This window comes from Micropterus salmoides, unplaced genomic scaffold, assembly GCF_014851395.1.
Source record: "Micropterus salmoides isolate LMB-PRFRI ecotype aquatic unplaced genomic scaffold, ASM1485139v1 Ms_hic_scaffold_14, whole genome shotgun sequence".
Lineage (NCBI taxonomy): Eukaryota > Metazoa > Chordata > Actinopteri > Centrarchiformes > Centrarchidae > Micropterus > Micropterus salmoides.
The window spans coordinates 17,615,638-17,635,933 of NW_024040485.1; the positions used below are offsets into that span (position 1 = coordinate 17,615,638).

The window sequence follows — 20,296 nt, forward strand, 5'->3', positions numbered from 1 at the left end:
ATCAACTTACCAAATGCTGACTCTTTTCTCTTCAGCACACAGGGGCTGGTGATGAGGGTGGTGGCCAGTCTCTGAGTTCTTCTGGTAGCTGCCTTAAGGACTTCCGGACTCACCCCATCATAGAGTGCCAGGGTCCCCGCGGTTCCTGTCACTACTTTGCCAATCTCTACAGTTTTTGGCTGACTACTGTTAGTCAGACAGAGCAGTTTATCACCCCGAGTCCTGGCACCATCAAGGCAGCCGACCAACAGCGACGCAAGGCCAGTCAGTGTCATGTCTGCCTCAGAAAACAATGAAAGACCTCTTGTCAATTTGAACTTTAATGACTTTTAGTCCATTTAAGCTATTCCATTTTCAAACTCTAATTCTAATTACCACGCAAGGGTACAGATGGGGACAAACAAAATGTGGCTTTGCAATATATACACTGTTAGCTTCATCTGAGCAACTGTTTTAAACCATGTTGCAGTCACTGTGTGTTTTTTTTTTCTGTCATTACTTTCAATGAGGTGCTATTTCTAATCATGAATAATGATAATGATGTTTGATAATCGATCACCTACCTGCTGTACCGTAACATTATGTGATAACCCACCTTTTCAGACTACTTTTGAAATCCTATCTAAATCATCCTTTAGAAACACTCAGAAGACATTTCTTCTTAAGTGGTGCTCCTCAATTAAAATGCTTTAAAAAGTTTTAACACTACAAGTCATTCAGAGTTGAAAAAACGACCACCTAGATGCAAAAATCCCAAGATAGGAGAAAATGAATAATATCAACAGGATGCATTTTTTCATCGCAGGTTTCAAGTTCATATTTATTTACTTCTCTCAACAGAACCCAAGTGACAATCAGAATACAGTACTTTTATCCTCAAACATGTTTTTTCCTTTTCTTTTTTTAATACGCAAAAACAAGAGAACACTCAGTGCAATAAGACAGAGGACTCTGACAGTGCGGTGCTCTCTCTACCTTTTCACAGTGCACATTTATACACACAAAAAGATTGTACATCATCAGTATTACATTTCCAACCTCCACCCACCAAACATCATGGATAGGGTAAAGTGAATGTCTTAAAACAATCATTTTTAAAGATTCAACTTGCACACAGTGTAGCTTGGCACACACAAACACACACAGCTCTCTCCCTCACGCACACATACAGGTACAACACAGAGAGACCTCTGTAGCATTGATTCTCACCAGAGATGGGGGTACTGCACTTTTACTCCAATCTGAGGGCTTGGTCATTTGTCAAACCCATACTATTTTGGCAATATCAACATTGTATTTTAATGTGCTAAAGAGAACTGATTTAGATGATGTAAGAAGGAGGCTGAGGTAGAGGGAGAGAGCAGGGGGAGAGGGACCTGTATGTAATCAGCCTGATTATATGTAATGGAATATGATGGGTAGTGCAGTTTCTTTTACTAATTTTTTTTTAGTTTTTTTTTTTACAAAGCCTCAAAGATTTGTAGGCTCTTGTGCAACCCCTGTCTGCTTGACTAGGTAGAGCTGTTGCCATGTTATAGGTCCTTAAATGATTTGATCACTAAAGTGGTTGCCAGCCAATTGAATTGGGAGTATTGTCAGAGGCAACCAATCATGGATGACTGCATGTCACACACAGCCAGCCTCCTGAGGCTTTATCTCCCCGCCAATAAATTCAAACTTACATGGCACAGCTACCTTTTAACATTTTCAAAAATATATATATAAGCATAATCTTGAAAGTTATTCCTTAAGCAAGTGCATATGGCTATTATAATCTGCAGTTAAATTAAGAAATGTTCTAAAAGCTCAGGTGTTGATTGTACGGGCTGGTTGGCATCAAGTATTTACACTGGTGTCATGGTGCTCGCAGTGTGCACAGCAAAGTAAGGGCGCTGGTACTCGCCAGCTATTGCCCCCAACCCCATTTTAAATAACCAACTGTCCAAAGTGCAACCTCACCCATATCTCGCTTTAACAGGCTTTGGCTGGTTTTGGAAATTATACAGTTAATAATGTATGTTCTAATTTACTACCTCCCCAACCCACCTTCATAGTGTGTCTTTGAATACAACAGAAACATTTCACACTTTCCCCGCCCCCTAAAACATGCCAGCCAACAGGTTTTCCTAAAAAACGATTCAACCACTTCGAAAGGCTTTGACGTAGTGACTACACAGTTTCATACTGTAATATACAAACTGAAGCACACAAAGTTTCCTGTTTCTGTTCTAGAAGCAACTGTTGTACATTCTAGAACATACTGGACCAGGCATGGAGGGCGCTGGAATCTAAAGCACGTTGACGTTAACTCCTTAACTTACAATACAACAGTGATGTAAAGTATAGACAGAATTGAATAGTCCATTCATTTTAGTGCTTTGGGCACAAAACAAAAAGCTGGGCATAAGAAAATTATGCTACTACAGTACAAGTATTGATAGATTATGCTTTAAAATGTAAAATAACCAAAACAAAAATAACATAAAAACAAACATTAGATTGCATCTACATCTACTATACATAATTTAAGATGCTTTTTAATCCCCATCTCATTTAGAAAATATCTATTCATCAAATATCTATTCTACTAATTATATTACAAGAATCCAATCACAGGAAATAGAAAAATATCAAATATTACCAGTGATGATAAGAAAACATGACAACCTGAACGAGCAGAAATATTGCTATGGTAACCACCATTGTCCTTTGACATCAGCGAGTATCATCCCCCTGGTGCTCTTATTGGCTGTCCTGATGCCCCTGATGTTGCAGGGAAGAATCAGCACAACCCAGAGGAAAGATGGAGTGGGTAATCAGGGGTTGTGTGGCGGGGAGGTGTAAATGCGTTGTTACTGTCAGATGGCCGTGTCCCAGAACACGGTTGTCTGTGTAGGGTAAGGGGGAGGACGGATCTTTTTGGCCCCACTGCTTTTCCCCCAGCCCGGGAGGACAGATGCACTTTCTTGCTTACACTGACTCCGCTCCTGGTGCCTGTCCTCGTTCCTGTCCGGAGGAGGAGGCCTCTCCAGAAATTTCTGCAGGTGTGGATGTTGTCTGGAGCGGATTTCCATGCAGAGGGTGCGTTTCCTCTCGATCTGTTCTAGCATGGTGGTGTCTCCACAGATCCATGGCATCTGGGGCATCTGAGGGACAGAGTCAAGGCATTAAGCGAAGCGAATATAGTTTTCGAAATTAATTGCCCACATTAAAGCCCCTAAACTCAGCTTATAAGTATTTCTTTATAAAATTATAAAATTTTTCATGACTAAATATGTGATGATAAGGTAAAGAAAAACATGTTTAGCTATTATTCAATGAGAGTTTAACAGTCTACTTCATCAAGACTGTGTGGGTTCAGTTTGATCAAATTTGACTGAAAGTAACCAAACAGCCCACTTTAAATGTAGCTAAATTCTGCGTGACTGAGCTCACTGTGCATTCACATGCTCCTCGGATGGTCCCATTTCCAGAGTTGTGAAGTTGTTCTGCTGACTTCAGTGTGTGTTCATGTGCTCTTAAATCAGAATGTGGAATGAACATGGACGCTACTACAAAGATGTGTTGGACTGGCATTATCAGAGTAATAAATAATACATGTGGTCCTATATTTGTCCAAATTTCACTTCTCTCCTTACTTCTAATAAACCAGACAGCTACCACAACTACTTGTTCTTGTTCTTCGTACGTATTTAACGTGGTGACGAAACAGGCAATGTCCATGTAAGAGGACCTGTGGTGTTTGTAGATAGAAATGGCTCATTCTAAGGAAATAAAAACATAGCGGTTCATTATTTAAGGTCTTTCTACCCCACTGAAAACATAGTTATGTATCTTATATTGCATTTCTGTCAATAGATCCCCCTAAATATTACAAACTGAACCTTAGAGGACCTGACATCACTTTTTTCTAAATCGGCCCAGCCCAATTCAAACCAGTGAGAAGAGCACAGGGGGAAAAAATATTTACAGAAATGTGTCTAGTGAAATTGAAACCTGTTCTAACATGTGTATTTATGTACTGTAGGACCCAATTACTCTTAGTAAGAAGCAATAAGTTTTCAGGGCCTGTAACAGCATAAAAATATAAGTAAAGAAAAACAAGAAACTCTGCATACCTGACTTTGATGTGTCTCTGCTGCTCTCCTTTGTGGAGTTCCCACTGGGGAGGGGTTAGCAGGCATAGATGGTGAGCGGCCATACTTAGGTGCTGCTTTCAGATCTACAATGGGAGGGAAAATCACATATTTGTCATATGTAATAATAATCATTAAATGCATTTAAATCAGCTGGATGCTTTATGCCACATACAAAAGGTTATATTATCAATCCTAGATTCTGTTATGAATTTGACATCTTATGACTCACCATTTCCTGTTCCCGTGGTCATTGGTGGACTACCAGATGATCTCCCATGGTGAGTAGGTGTTGTTGTGGATGAATGCTGCCCTGACATTGTGCTGCCATTCCTCTCATGTGCTTTCGATTGGTCCATGTTGTAATGTGCTCTGTTATCTCGTCTGGGCGTACCATCTGATCTGTATCCTCGTTCTTTACTATCACACCTATACTCCATAGCAGAAGGGCTCTTTGTGCTCTTGACATCACAGTGATGCTGCTCTGAGCCATTCAGACTTCTGTCTTTGCTGTCCCGTCTCACTTCAAGCCCAGTTCTGCTCAGATCTTTACTGTCTTGTCTGGGTAAAGGAGGAGGAGGAAGATCTCCGTTGTGGCAGCTCCGATCTCTCCCCTCAAGCTTGGATTCAGAGCTGTAGCCAACCCTGTCCTTGCTATTGCTGCTTCTGGAAGTTTCTTGTCGGGGTAGGATCTCAGGCGGCTGGTCTATTCTACCTTCGTGTCTATATTCTGTGTCATTCCTTATTCTCTCTTTGCTATCCTGTCGGGGTAACAAATCAGGACGATGGTCTTTGCTCTCATGCCTGTATTCTGCTCCGGTTCTAGCTCTATCTTTGCTTTCTTGTCGAGGTAGAAGCTCAGGTGGCCTGTCTCTACTCTCATGCTTTGACTCCACGCCGTTCCTGGTTCTCTCTTTGCTATCCTGTCTTGGTAAGAGCTCAGGTGGCTGATCCAGCAGTCTCTCTCTGCTTTCATGTCTACATTCTACACTGTTCCTTGCCTTTTCCTTGCTGTCTTGTCTTGGTAACAGCTCAGGTGGCTGATCTAGCAGCCTGTCCCTGTCTTTGCTGTCCTGTCTCAGCAAAAACTCCATTCCGTGTCCCCCACTCCGATCTTTGCTGTCTCTCCTTGGCATCAGGTCACCATTGCTGATCCCTCTGTCCTTGGAGTCTCTTCTTATCAATGGGATGTGCTCTACACTGCTGTAGCACTGGTCCCTGCTATCCCTGCGAACAGGTGGTGCATCTACACCACTAACCGTACGGTCTTTACTGTTGCGTCTGTGCGGCAGTGCCTCTACTCTTTCTTTGTCTTTGTCTTTGTCTCTGTCTTTGTCTTTGTCTCTGTCTTTATCTCTGTCTTTGTCTTTGTCTCTCCGATGAGAAGACTCTTTGCTGTGCCGATCCTTGGAGTCTCGCTTGGAATCCTTGCTGTGACTGTGGCGCTCCTTACCTTCGCGTTTGGATTCACTGTGAGACTTGCTTTTGGACTCGGCTGTAAAAGTACAAGGGGGAAAAAAAGCATTCAAAATTCTTAAATGATGTAGTTGATAATACATTGAAAATATTAGCTAATAACTAGCTAATTACATAATGCCATTGATTCAAAATAAAGTAAACTGGATTGTCAATTGCATGTTTGTTGTTCTGCTTCAAGTTTTTGCACTACCATCATATATCCTCTAGGTGTCACTCACTTCTCACTGTGGCAGCTGCAGTAAACGACAGGAGTTATATGAGTCAATAAGAGGAATAACAGGCATTAGGATTGTTTTCATTGTGGTATATAATAGTATAATATTCATTGTTTGTTCAATCAATTCAACACATCTTTCGTTATTAATATATTTTTTCACTGTACTTTTCTTTGACCTTGAAGTCCATAAAATAATACACATGAGTGTATCATGAAATAACCATGGTTACCAATATAAAACATATTCTTAAACATTAACCACTGCCATCAGATGTGTCTGTGTTTAACTTTCCAATTGTTTCATGCACAACTACATTGTGTGCCCTGACTCTTCTTTATGTGAATACATATAATATTCCATGCTGTGTGCATAGCAAATGCTAATATGAAACTGTATGTATGATTCATTGTTCAATAAAGACATTATAGATCATCACGGTGCAAATAAAAAATGTATGTGGATGATTGATCTTCATGTTGGCTGTGTCTCTATAGGGTTTCTATATGGGCTTTAACATACAGTACCATACACATCCCTTGTCTTGTCCTGCTTCATACATGGCTTTTTAGTGTCTGTGCATGCATGCACGTGTGTGTTTGTGGTACGAGAGGGAGTGTGGCGATTAACCAGTTGGTAAGTGGGTCAGACTAGCTGTTGCTGCCACAGAGAGGAAAAAAATTTACCACAATTCATGGTGTTAGATTTGAGTGCTCATTACACTGTGTGTGCTTGTAGCCAGTCACACAGCAACAAGCACAACCTGTCAGTCCTTTAGCCACATGTGTGCTCATACACAGGTTGGGATAAAAAAGTTAAAAAAGACCTGTCACTACAGCCCACCTGTGATTTATAGAAAGCATATGCATACTGTTTACAAACTAAATGGGCTAGGGAACAAAATACTGTCAAAGAACTGGTATGACAACACTAGGAAAACCTAGCATCTGAATGTACCCCTGAACAAACACTCTAATCATCATTTAATGTAAACCAGTAATTTGACAGATGTATTAAAGACAATGCACAGAAATAGCAGGATTGAATGGCAAATATGCACCAATTGGCACATGTACACACCAACTGGAAGATATATTGGTGAGTCAAAATAGCAAGAAATCATATATTGCCTCAGCTTCCACTGTCCACATCAGCACAGCTTCCACAGCTGATTGGTTTAATCGTGTGTAGGGTATGTGCTGATTGGACAGAAAAGAGAAACTGAAATCCTCTGATCAGGTGTAGATTCGATTTCGTAGCCATAGCCATTTCCCTTCAGGAGCTCATTACTCCGTTGTAGACCGGCATGCCCTAAGCTGTGATTGGCTGCATTACCCATGGGGAGGGAATCTGCAAATAAGAAACAGGGATTTCTCCTCCTTCCACTGTTGCTATGTTGTAGTGGCGAAGAGTGTTGAGTAAGGATGGATGTGTGGACTCTTTGTAGTTCTTTTATCATTTATGTACAAAATGTGTTTAACACATCTATGTTTTGGAGCATTTAATTAAAGGTTTTAGTTAATTTTTTTTATTCCTTCACATTGTAAAGCCCATCTCTGAAGAGGAAGTAGAACTAGAGTTCTATGTCAACTAACTTAAATTTCATGTCAAACCTCACTCCAAATCATTAGATACTCTATATGAATTTATCAGTGAGCCTTTTCAAATAATGCATGACATGCCTCTACATCAACTACACTATCCTTCATGCATTTATGAAACACCCTATTACATATTTAGTTTGGTTTAATGCCTACAATCTTGATTTTTTTATTTGTTCACATCAGATTTCAAAATATGCAGGCTTAACGTGGTTATTTTAGCAAAAAAAATAATGGTTGCATTATGCATGAGAACGAGAATGTCAATTTGTGGCTGACTGATAATGCTGCTGACACCAGACTTGAAATATGAAGCCATGATTATGTAACCATAAGTAAGAAACTTGTGCACCTATATCATGATGAGCAAATTATGTTTTTCATTTTGGCAGAGTCTTGAGTGTGGCATGGCTATCTGTATTTAAACATGATGTTTACATATTTTATAAGTAATGCTGCCTGATGGCGTAATGCCATGACTAAGTTTGAGGGACCTGCTGTCCGCTTTAGCCTCTAATCTCCTCAGATTAAATCATACGATCTGTATCAGACTTGGCTCGCTGGGCCTAGATTAAACAAACGGAAGGTTGCAGAGAGCACCACAATCACAATGCCTGATACTGTAAAAGTCATGCATTCTCTGCACAGCCTCCTAATTTCGCAGGTTTAAACCCACATAAATTGCACTCATCATCAATGATTAATTATTGCTGTTTGCTGCAGAGTTTACTGCAACCAAAGCATTTAGACACAGACACCATCCATGTTGAGTTTCCAAAGACACTCTAGGATGTTATCCCTGCTCTCCCCTTTGTTTTTCTGAGACTTTACAGCTTCTTTCTAGTGTTGGTAGGGTTGCTCTATTGTCAGCTCTCTTAACTAAGTCAGTCTCTCTTATGAAATGAAGATATGTACATGCAGGGTAGAATAACTGAAAGGAGATGTAGTCTCCTCTCTTCAGAAATCAAAGACATAAATAAATAAATAAATATATACACAAATGTTTGTGGCCTTTGGTTCACTATGTTCCAAAATGATGAGACAAACGGGTGAAATAACTTACTCTCTCCAGGCTCTTTAGACTTCCTGCCACTGGTGTTTTTCTTCAGCATGTTTCTGCCGGTGGTGAATAGGTTGGTTAGTTCGTCCAATGGGCTGGTGGGTGTCCGTGACCTCCCTGTTGACACATTCTGCATAGAGCCATGGAGTCGACCCACACCGTCTTGAGGTGGCGAGCCTTTACCATGAGGGGTGGCGGACGCGCTCCGGGGCAGACCCCCAGGGAATGGCATTGGAGCGTCAAAGGGAGGTGTACGCATGAGGCTCAGGGGGGTGAGACAGCGGCCCATGCTGACCGGCGATGGGCAAGCAGAGTGGCTGCGCTGATAAGAGGATGAGGAGGAGGATTTGTAGAGGGTACAGGGTAGAGGAGGCGCAGAGGAGCGCCCAGATACGGTGAGGGTTGGCGTGGCAGTGAGCTCCCTGCGGATGTGTGCAGAGGAGGGTGGCTCGGTGGAGGATGTTGGGGATTTGCTGTAGGATTGGTTCTCCAGCATGGGCAATTTGGTTACATCTAGAGGGGTGAGGGGAGACTCATCTGAGTTGGGCGAGCACTGGGCTGGCGCCGGTGGAAACACCAGTAGTGGAGGTCGATGGGTGAGTAAATTGGGAAAGGGTGCAGGAATTTCACAGAGGGGAATGTTTCGAGGTGTGGAGCAGCGACTGAGAGGTTCAGGGTCATAGGGTGCCGGGGTTGGGCATGCGGAGCGACACCCTACAGGGTCAGTGCGGTACTCCATATCATCCAGAGCTGGGTACTTCATCTCCTCGTACACAGACTCTCCCGGCTCCTCATCCTCACTCTTCAGGGGTTCTCGTGCTCCGACATCAATCCCACCCATCTCTATGTAGACAGGTTCATCTTCACAGTCGTCTGTAGGGCTCTCATCACTCTGTGGAGGCGAGGGGTTGCGTTCGCAGGGGGAGGCGACGTGGTGGAGGGGTTTGGAGGGGCAGACCCCGTTGCCTCCATGGCTCTTGATGTAGGACTCATCGAAGGAAACACTCAGTTGTGTGTTGGGATTCCTCTTAGGTTTGGGTGGTGGCACCCTCCTGCAGTCCTCACTGCATCCTTGAGCTGCTAAAGGATAGGGAGAAAGAAAGTCTAATAAATCCACTGGGGAAAATTACATAAACAAGCACTACCTAATAACAGACAAGTTTACAGTATATCATTTGTTTTCTGGTTTATTCATTTGTTGACCATGATGCATAATTGTGTGTCATTTTGACAGGTATTTGTTTGTTGTATAACACTTAAAATAATGCTGTCCCATGACTCTTCCGTTGCTGCTTTCTGCACAGATATGGTACACAACACAATAGTGAATTTGACAAAAATCTATTTTGGACAATAATTTAACATTAATCATTAAGTGAATCATTCATATAAAGCCTATGGGTCAGATGTAGGTCACCATGTATAGTCATGAGCAAAATCTTGAGTCAGATATGTGGAAATAGTTGAGGCATATGCATATTTCTAGGTCACATATACGGCAGTGGAGCAGTATGTGAGTATAGTATCTGGGTCACACACACTCTGGAGCTTCTTTCTGATAGTGGTGACGTAGCATTGCAGTGTGAATCTCTTTAGATGTGGCGCAGTGGACTACGATGTTCACGTTGACTAGATACTACTGTACAGTACAGTCCTAATGCTAGTTTACTTACAGTAGACAGCGCTCTATACTACTGAGTTGCTCACAGTGTATTTCTAGGTCAGACACTGAGATGTTTGGATAGGAGTGTCCCCTTCTCTGATGGGCAGGGGGAGATAAGTGTAGTTAAGAGCCGGACCCTGTCTGAAATCTTCAAACTGCAGATTTTACACCTTTAATAATTCAGATGCCAGATGGTCCAGACACGCGCATACTTCCCATAACTGTATGACTCACCACCACAACTACATGCACGCACGCACGCACGCCTACACATTCTGAGAGAAAAATTAGGACAGGCATGTACACATTATATAGCACACAGTCGCACAACCTATGAACTCAATTTTTCCAGAAAAATGGGAGTCTGTATGGGTGTTGTCTGCCTTGTTTTCTGTTGTGTACAGCTTTGCAGAATATGTTGCAGAAAGTTGTATACACAGGTTTAGATACAAAGATTAGAGTATTTTATCTTTGTTGAGAAAATAACTAAATAACTAGTGAAAAAACAATTCCTTTCAAAGCCAAGAAAATCCAGAAGGTGAAACAAAACTTAAAGACTGGAACTCAAATCAGAACATTTCATTTTGTTTTGCACAGACATTTTGGATTTATCCAGGTTGATGTTGATGATGCTACTTTGAGCTGAGGATGAAACAAGCCTGTTGGTTCTACATTTCATCCTCATTACCGCTAATTAATAAGGTGTTAACCAAATCTTGGTTCAACCCAGATGTGTTCCTGGTATGTGTTTAATTGGACTACTCACATTCTCATGTACGCTCTCCCCCTTTCTGTGTGTGAGTATGTGTATACAGTGGTGTAAATATGCCTTTTGTGAACAATCACCAAATGCATTATTACACTTACAATGACAATTACATTACAATTACAGGTTTGCATCGCGGACCTGCTGCAGGATTGATGATGAATCAATCCTTCCAAACATCTCTTACTCCCTGTCACTTCTCTTCCTCTCTCCATTGCTCCCTCTTCTCCCCCTCCCCCGTAGCGGATGTGTTTACCCGCAACCCCCCTCTTCCCTCTCCTCCTGGGGAAAACGAATCTAGGTCAATCGCTCCTCCTGAATGAATTCTACTCTGACAAGCTCCTCCCCTTCCCGCTACAGCGCCAGCTACAGAGCACGCAACCCTCCCATCAGCCAGGGACACCCCCACACTCTCACTCTGATTGGCTCCAAAGCCTCAGACCTCAGCATCTCTAGTGCCCCATTGGCTTGAGCTGCTCAGTGATTCTGTGATTGGCTGGGCTGCAGGGGGTCTTGTTTCTGTGGGATGGTTGCCGTGGTGCCCAGGAAGATCTGTGTGCACATAGAGAGATCCCCACCAATCTGAGCCAGGCTGGGCGACTCCCTAAACATCACGTTGGCGACTCAGCATCCAAACTGAAATGGATTCAAAGCATCCTGCAGCCTCTATATATTTTTGCTCTCACAGCCTCAAAGACTATTATTATACTTTAAATGTAATTTTAATTTTGCAGCGCATGTGTCATTGTGCTCAGCACATGTACTGTGGGTGGTTTATTTCTAATACAATTGTTTGGCTGTGTGCATTGTTCATTGTGCAACAGCAAGGATTGTATCTGAGGCTTGTTCAGAGAAACATTCCTTTAGCTTAATTAATTCCTGTCCCATTCATTAAAGCCTTTCTTACACTGAGATGATGAACTATAATATGCCCTCTTTTTCATCCATGGCCAAATGGGCATATTGTGTTATTTTGCTTCAGAAAAATGTCTGAAATTGCTGCAGGGTGCTTCTATTGGATCTTGATCAAGGCATCTCAAAATTTTGGCCTTGCCAGTTTTAACTGGAAGGAAGATTGTTTGGCCTTTATTGGTAATTTGCCTTGTAGAAATACTAAAAGTATGTCAGTTTTAAATGAGGTTATAGAACCATCAAGACAATTCTACCTTCTTTATGTGCACTGTGAACTTCTACTTCATACACACAACTTTATGTATTATATCAGGACATTACAGGAAAATGCAACAGTATTCAGCCTGGGAAATCTAGACCATGGATAATAACACCTGATGATTAAATGCACATGCCAAAATAAGCAAAAAATCCTTACATTCATACACATTAAATATTCGTTTCCGCTGAAACTGAACATGCACCCAAAATCTTCTTTTACTCTTCAAGAGTCTTACAATAAAATGAACATTAAATTCCTGAGTAAATAGAATCTGCCAAGGCCTTAAAATGCAGCTATTACCAAACACAAAAGGATGTAGGAGGATCTATTTTACAAAGTTCAGAAAAATGCACCAGTTATTTATATGCATCACAATATGATACTTTCACACCTGGCTCAACGTGTTAGCCAGATCTCAACCTTTTGCTATCTGATATATCTGTGTGGCATGGGGAAATATGTGAACAATCTGTATAGCTGTTCGTCTGACAGTAACAGTAAGTAAAAGAACAAAATGAAAACTGAAATAAAATTACAGCTGAGCCTTTATTTTTGCAACCTATATTCATAGATTTTGGCATCTACAATTGCACTAGCCTGTGTACTCAGTTATTCTGGATTATACATATAAATTGGTCCACTGTCATTCAAACATAGTAAATAATGTTTTTTCCTAGCCAAATGTGTCCAGACAGTCAGTGTAGTGCAGCACAAATCTAGTCAGACTCTTAGTCAGTATACTTTCATACATAGTTGATTCAGCTGTAGTTCATCATATTTTTATTGCTGTCTAGTGCACCCCAAATGTTTTAACCATGGTTTAACCCCATTGTACTTATAGCTCATTATTCTTTTTACATCTATTTGCCACTGTGGTACTTAGTGTGAAGTATGCAGTGAATAGCTAGATGTCATGTCATTGTAGGCGAAACAGTGTTGAGGAGGGCACTGCAGAGAGTAGCTATATATAGCGCAGCAGCTTGGTGTGAAGTGCCACCACCACTCACCGTCACATCTCTCCCCACGGCAGGTGGACATGGGATTGTGGTCCACCGCCTCAGACGACATGCTCAGCTTGGTGGCTGGGTCCCTCCTGGGCTTGGGTGGGGGCTGCTTTCTAGAGGTTGGGCTTCCCACTTCCTCCTCTCCTCCACCCCCACTGTTCCCACCACCGACAGAGTGGAGGGACTGGGAGCGTACGGAGAAGCCCTGCCCACAGGCGAGGGCATGCGGGTGGGGTAAGGGCATGCATTCCTGGGGGTCCGGCATGGTAATGGAGCCCATACGTAAGTGCTTGCCTTCAGTTGCTATGTCCTCACCTGTCCTAAAACAGAAAGAGACGAGGCAAGAGAGAGAGAAGGTAGAGAGGAGGAATAAAGGGTCAAGGGAACAGAAATATCTATGTAAATATGAATTGTAAAAATATTATATATTTGATATATTAGTTTACATGATTGGAAAGAAAGAAAAGGGGAGAGACAAAAATCTTGACCCAAGTTTACTCTGACATACACAGTCACTATGGCATGTCTCCACTTGTGTGTATGTATGTGCATTTGATTTTCATTATGAGAGCACTAAGTTAACAATAACAGACATACACTCACCTAAAGGATTATTAGGAACACCATACTAATACTGTGTTTGACCCCCTTTCGCCTTCAGAACTGCCTTAATTCTACGTGGCATTGATTCAACAAGGTGCTGAAAGCATTCTTTAGAAATGTTGGCCCATATTGATAGGATAGCATCTTGCAGTTGATGGAGATTTGTGGGATGCACATCCAGGGCACGAAGCTCCCGTTCCACCACATCCCAAAGATGCTCTATTGGGTTGAGATCTGGTGACTGTGGGGGCCATTTTAGTACAGTGAACTCATTGTCATGTTCAAGAAACCAATTTGAAATGATTCGAGCTTTGTGACATGGTGCATTATCCTGCTGGAAGTAGCCATCAGAGGATGGGTACATGGTGGCCATAAAGGGATGGACATGGTCAGAAACAACGCTCAGGTAGACCGTGGCATTTAAACGATGCCCAATTGGCACTAAGGGGCCTAAAGTGTGCCAAGAAAACGTCCCCCTCACCATTACACCACCACCACCAGCCTGCACAGTGGTAACAAGGCATGATGGATCCATGTTCTCATTCTGTTTACGCCAAATTCTGACTCTAACATCTGAATGTCTCAACAGAAATCGAGACTCATCAGACCAGGCAACATTTTTCCAGTCTTCAACTGTCCAATTTTGGTGAGCTCTTGCAAATTGTAGCCTCTTTTTCCTATTGTAGTGGAGATGAGTGGTACCCGCTGGGGTCTTCTGCTGTTCTAGCCCATCCGCCTCAAGGTTGTGCGTGTTGTGGCTTCACAAATGCTTTGCTGCATACCTCGGTTGTAACGAGTGGTTATTTCAGTCAAAGTTGCTCTTCTATCAGCTTGAAACAGTCGGCCCATTCACCTCTGACCTCTAGCATCAACAAGGCATTTTCGCCCACAGGACTGCCGCATACTGGATGTTTTTCCCTTTTCACACCATTCTTTGTAAACCCTAGAAATGGTTATGCATGAAAATCCCAGTAACTGAGCAGATTGTGAAATACTCAGACCGGCCCGTCTGGCACCAACAACCATGCCACGCTCAAAATTGCTTAAATCACCTTTCTTTCCCATTCTGACATTCAGTTTGGAGTTCAGGAGATTGTCTTGACCAGGACCACACCCCTAAATGCATTGAAGCAACTGCCATGTGATTGGTTGATTAGATAATTGCATTAATGAGAAATTGAACAGGTGTTCCTAATAATCCTTTAGGTGAGTGTATTACTGCCACTGATAACAAACTCTCTTTCAGGGCGAAGCATTGATTTGAGTTTAACCCTGGATGTCACTGATGCAGCTCACACAACCACATACATAATGACACCGTGGAAGTCCTCCAGCCTGTACACAATCAATCCCTATAAATGGATGATTGGCCTGAATGGAGCGTTAATGATGTCTGAGTGTTGTGTGGTAATAGGGGAATGGATCGAGGTCTGTCTGCAATACACACACAAACACACACTTGTATGCACACACAAACACAGTAAATGAGCTCAAGATCTGACTGTGTTCAGGGAAAATGGTTTGTACAAAAGAAAAGTTTTCAGTGTATGCACACTTGATCTCTGCAGTTGATGTATTTACTTTTTCTCATTTTAGAGAGTCACAGTTAAGCTTAATGTCCGAGATTTGTTTAAACAAATGACATGAAATAGGATGGATTTGCATGTGTGGCTTCACAAATGTCTATCTTGTGTGTGAGTGTGTGCACACATGGGTGTGTATGAATGTCTGTGACCCCTTAATGTGTGACTTTGCTGACATTGACTCCCTCCAGGCCAGCTGCTGAACAGAAGGTGCTTGGTGGGGTGGGTTCATTGGTCAGGGGCTTATTTTTGCCTAGCAACAGGGTATCCATAGAAACCAGACACAAAACCAGCTGCCGCTGCACAACAATAATAAAAGCACATGTTCACATCATGAGCATATTATAACCACATCACATTTTGTTTAAAGATGACAGTAGTGATACAAAAATGCCTGCAGCAACCTGTGGAGCTATACTGCCAATATTATTTTAGTTAGAAAATCTTGCTCTTCAGCATTCAGCCACATGTGTCAACAGTCTCTCCCTTTCATATGTTTTGGGTGTGTGTCTGCTGTAAATGTGTGCATGCACACCCATACACATGGGTTGTGTGTGTGTGTATGTGTGGGTGGGTGGGTATGACTGGAGTAGTGGACTGGATTATTTATAGGATATTTGCCCAGTGATTGGCTAGAGGACAGACCACAGGTGCATTTGGATCAGTTGGTGATGACTTGTCGTCGGGCAGCTCTGGCTCTCTCACTGTGACACCATGTGACAGGAAAAACAACATCAGAGAAACAAGCAAAGCACTAAAAAACATAATGAAAAGAGATGTTTGTCTGTGAATACCTGCGTGTGTGTGTGTACAAATGGTAAAGAAAGGCGTAAGCAGCCGTTTAGAATTTGCAAGCATATGTAAATATAAGTAAATGTGTGTTTTTTGTGAGTGTGTGTGTGTGTGCGTGCGTGTGTGTATATATGTTTGCATACACTTGCATGTTTAAGTGAATGTGTTGGCATCTGTGTGTGTGACTGTGTGAATAACTTTGTCTGATGAAATACAATAAAAGAAACCCAGAGTGCCATAGCAGCAGGCAGGAAGACCCGCCTCACTCAAAGCTAATGTGCTGATCTGATTGGCCTGTGGGTGTTCCAGCTGTCACTAGGCAGAACACATCTCCTGCAACTGAGCTCACACTTAATCTCTCTAACAGGTTTTTTCTTCCCCCCAACACTCTTAAACACATTTGTTCAAACAAGCTCTTTCGCTGTCACACAATCACACAGGCCAGTTCTATCCTACCCTTTATCACACACTAATGCATTCTATTTTCCTGTTGTTCATGTCGATGCATGCACATGTACACAAGTATGTATGTATTTACTTGTGCACATGCAAATGCAAGTATTCACATGTGAACCCCAGCACTCACTCACTCTCAGTCAGTTACTGTAAAAATGGGTCGTCTCATTGACCTACTTATAGGCTTCATTAAAAATCCAGTTATTTTTTAGACTCTTCCTGCAGTGACTGTGTATTAATATTTTAACTTCAACAACAACTGAGACACAGTGGAAGGATAGCAGGACAGTAGATGCCACTTTCCTAAGGCACCGCCTTGTCCCATTCACCAAGTTACTGTACAAGACTGTCAGACTTCTAATAACAATGGCATCAGGGACATTTTACGGGCAAGTGATAAAATAGAGTCCAGATAGATTTCTGAGTCTTTTTTTCCCCTAATGCCTGAGGTATAAAGTTGCACTTTTAGTCAGCTTTGATCATGCAAGTGATTTACAGTTCATATACTGTACAGTGCACTGCCTATCACAATCACAGTGGCAGTGAAGAATCAGTTCTTTTGTAATTGTATTACCCTTTCACAGAAATGTAACAGGGTTCAATGGATTCCTGAATAAATCAATTAAGAAGAACCACATCTGGTCACATATGTGCTCAGCCACCAAAACTACATCAATGTAATAATCTGATGCACAGTAAAAACTCCCAACAGCTGCTAAAATACTTTGTACCATATCATACAGACTGACCCAACAATGATTTATAGATTCCATGACAACATTGGACAGCACTTCCCATAAGCCTTTCCACTGCAAACTGATGTTTGTTTAGCTTCCTGCACCATTTGATTTATTGGTTGATGATTAAAGTGGAAAACAAGTGTCTCTCGTCTTACTTTATGGGTATTCTCCGATAAAATATGCATCCATTTGACTGATGTTCTCTTTAAAAGTTGCACAGCAAATAATGCTACTTAGGAGTACTGTAGACTTGACAAGACAGTATGAATGTAAATAATAATTGTACTTTATAAAAATGATACATGAATGATTTTAAGATGGATCATCAGTCCTAAGATAATAATAATAAAATAATATTATTCCATGTTAGAGCATACAAAAAACAACTAAAGCAAATGTATGACTTATGATTATTCTTAAAGCAAAGCCCAAATCAGTGTTAACAGAGTGTTTCTTGGTGTTTCATACATCTCTCCGTTTTTTGGTGGGGAAACAAAGCAACACAGATGTCCAAGTCGTCGCACCAACATATTCCAAACCCCTTTGCAGTGTCCTGTTATCACCCCAAAGACTCACGGCGACTTAGTGCCCACTATTCTACCCCACAACACAAGCACGCCGTGTGCAGATGCTAGTCACGTTGTGAGTGCGTGCCTCTTATTCGCTCAAGTTTCGGGATGCCACACAGTGGTGTTACTGCTTGCTCATCATCACACCATGTGGAACAGGGTGCAGCTGCACATGTGACTGATCTCTGATGAGGTCAATTGGAAAAAAACTAGAGGCGTTACAACAATTTCTTGACAATGATACATCATTCTACACAGTCGGAAAAACTTTTTCATGCAAACAGAAGTTCAATCACTGCATAACCAGAAGTTTCCTAACATGTCTCCTTTCCACCCTCACATCGTAACACACTTTCTGTCACAGCCCACCCCATACCTTCTTAATTCTAATTGCTCTTCATCTTAAAAACAGCAGTGATGACCTCCATCCAAGGACTAGTCCCAAATAAGTCTAAAAGTGAAAAATGAATTATCCTCTATAGATCATGGGGTGCACCCCCAACATATGGCAACCTGCCATTGCCACAGGGATCCTCTGGCCACTTGTCCCAGTTCCTTACATCCTTGCATCCTGCGAAAGTCTATCACTATCTTATCCGAACCATATTCTTAATGTATGTTTTTCATAGGATAATTCTGTGCAAAACTTTTTTCAATGAGTCTGCTGTTTTTTCCTTTTGTGAAGAACTTTCTTTGTTTCTTCCTACCTCCTTATGGCTTCCTCCTGTTTTCTCTTCTTGTCGTTTTTCTCCTGCAGGAATGTCCTATTTCTCTCATTCCTGGCGTGGTCCAAGTTCTGAGCTACCAGGCCATTGTAGGCTCTCAGCCCATTCTCCTCAACATACTGCAAAAAACGGAGAGTTTCCTCTTCTTTGGAGCTCATCATTCTTCAAGATTCCACAGCATCCTGAGAAAGACATTGAAAATGTTAGTGATTATTGTTTGCCTTAAAGAGATACACAAAATATGATTAATAATGTGGACTACTAGGGCATCATATTGGACGAGTATGGTCTGGATACAAAACAAGCATGTGGTTATGTCAGTATTTGTTCTCTCAACATTCATTTTTCAAGGTCAGCCTTGGTGAGATGAAGAAGGATGAAGCATAATGTCACACAGTTTAGTTTGTGTGATGTTGCTATTGTTTTTAATGTTCCTGACTGTTGCTGTGGAGTTGGTCTGTGAAAGATTCAGACCTGCATCATGCCCGTGTCCACAAGAGTAAACATTTTCCCTGGAGGATTGCAACATATTTCTCTACACACATACACATGCTCAAAGCTCACATGCACATGTAAATATGCAAAGTCAAGTTACTCACTATCTAGCTACAGTCACTCATAACCTTCCGTTTCAGTTTCCTTATTGGCTGAGGATCAGTAGTGGCTGCTCATTTTCTCAGTTGTTTTTGCACATTATCTGGCTGAAAGTATGGGCTGTAACCAAGTGAGTGTCTGAATGAAATTAAAAAAAGGCTTTCATCTTCTGCAGTTTAATATGTGCTGGGCTCAGATGTGAATATAGTACTGCTGGGACCGACCACACCGATTAAATGAACCAATCTTACTAGACTGCGATGCATGGTTTTGCATATGCGGATATCAGCATCAATTTTATGTCGAAGATCTAAAAATAACCTCCTCTTGAGTTGCTCATGGTCGCCTTTTGATTCTGTAAAAAGACTGTCACTGACAGCAGCATTGTCACAAGAAAGAGTGTGGCTGTTTGTGTGAGGAAAAGCCTCCTCAATGAAACACCCATGCCGGTGCAATCATACTTTGATTCACTCCTTCCAAAGGGAATCATTTTAAAACAACATTGTTTGCAGCCACTTAAGATCCATACATAGCATAGAGCAGCTACTGATGTGATTCAGTGTGCATGCATGTACAGTGTGTATTTGCAACTGCACGCAACATACTATATACTATGTGCAACAGCCGGATGTGATATTGGAGAGGCCAGTGGTAGAAGGGAAGAAGACAGGGCATGCTTTTATGTAGGTCAATGTTTTCAGATCAGCCCAAGACTCATGCTTGTGTGAGAGAAGCACTGAGTGTGAGTATGTGGGGAGGGGGAGGATGATGTGATAACTATGTATGTTTGTGTGTGTATATGTGGGTAGAGAGGCAAGGGCAGCAAAGGTGGGGGTGTTGGGGTGGGGGGTGCTTGCCAGATGGAGACTGCATGGCCAACTGAGAGACCGGCCATTGTCTGGCCATCCTCAGCATCCCTCTAACTCGTGTCTATCTATCAATAAGTCCAGCTTGGGGCGTAGGTCAGTGGGTTTATCTGCTAGTTCCCCTCCCTACGAAACATTCTCAACACTCCTTAGCATAGGTTTTGACAGGCACGAGGAGAGGAGTGATAAGAGCCAACAGAACCACCACATCAGAGCAGAGTTCAAACGAGGGCACAGAGTCCTGGTGTCAAGTGGAGATTTTTTGCCCCT

General features: G+C 42.0%; 2 protein-coding genes across 4 annotated transcripts in view; one reads left to right on the forward strand and one right to left on the reverse strand.

Moving 5' to 3' along the window:
- LOC119902144 (collagen alpha-4(IV) chain-like) overlaps positions 1-699 on the forward strand; it is a 25,431-nt gene extending 24,732 nt beyond the window's left edge. For all 3 annotated transcript variants that reach the window (XM_038718114.1, XM_038718115.1, XM_038718116.1), the window contains one exon: positions 36-699. In XM_038718114.1, the coding sequence (XP_038574042.1) occupies positions 36-296 (261 nt within the window). In that variant the 3' untranslated portion in view covers positions 297-699. The remainder of the gene's footprint in view (positions 1-35) is intronic.
- nyap2b (neuronal tyrosine-phosphorylated phosphoinositide-3-kinase adaptor 2b) lies at positions 480-19,346 on the reverse strand. Its single transcript, XM_038718137.1, has 7 exons — positions 18,549-19,346; positions 13,098-13,418; positions 10,475-10,485; positions 8,495-9,571; positions 4,369-5,631; positions 4,119-4,222; positions 480-3,146 (listed from the first exon to the last, which is right to left on the reverse strand). The coding sequence occupies exons 1-7, from the start codon at positions 18,725-18,727 to the stop codon at positions 2,859-2,861; spliced, it is 3,243 nt and encodes a 1,080-aa protein (XP_038574065.1). The 5' UTR covers positions 18,728-19,346; the 3' UTR covers positions 480-2,858.
- Positions 19,347-20,296: the final 950 nt, after the last annotated feature.

Coding starts and splice junctions, on each gene's coding strand:
- nyap2b (XM_038718137.1), bottom strand. CDS start 18,727: ATGATGAGCTCCAAAGAAGAGGAAACTCTCCGTTTTTTGCAGTATGTT. Junction 13,419..18,548: donor CAGGAGGAAGCCATAAGGAG/GTAGGAAGAAAC, acceptor TTTCTGTTTTAG/GACAGGTGAGGACATAGCAA. Junction 3,147..4,118: donor CAGAGACACATCAAAGTCAG/GTATGCAGAGTT, acceptor TCTGTCCCTCAG/ATGCCCCAGATGCCATGGAT.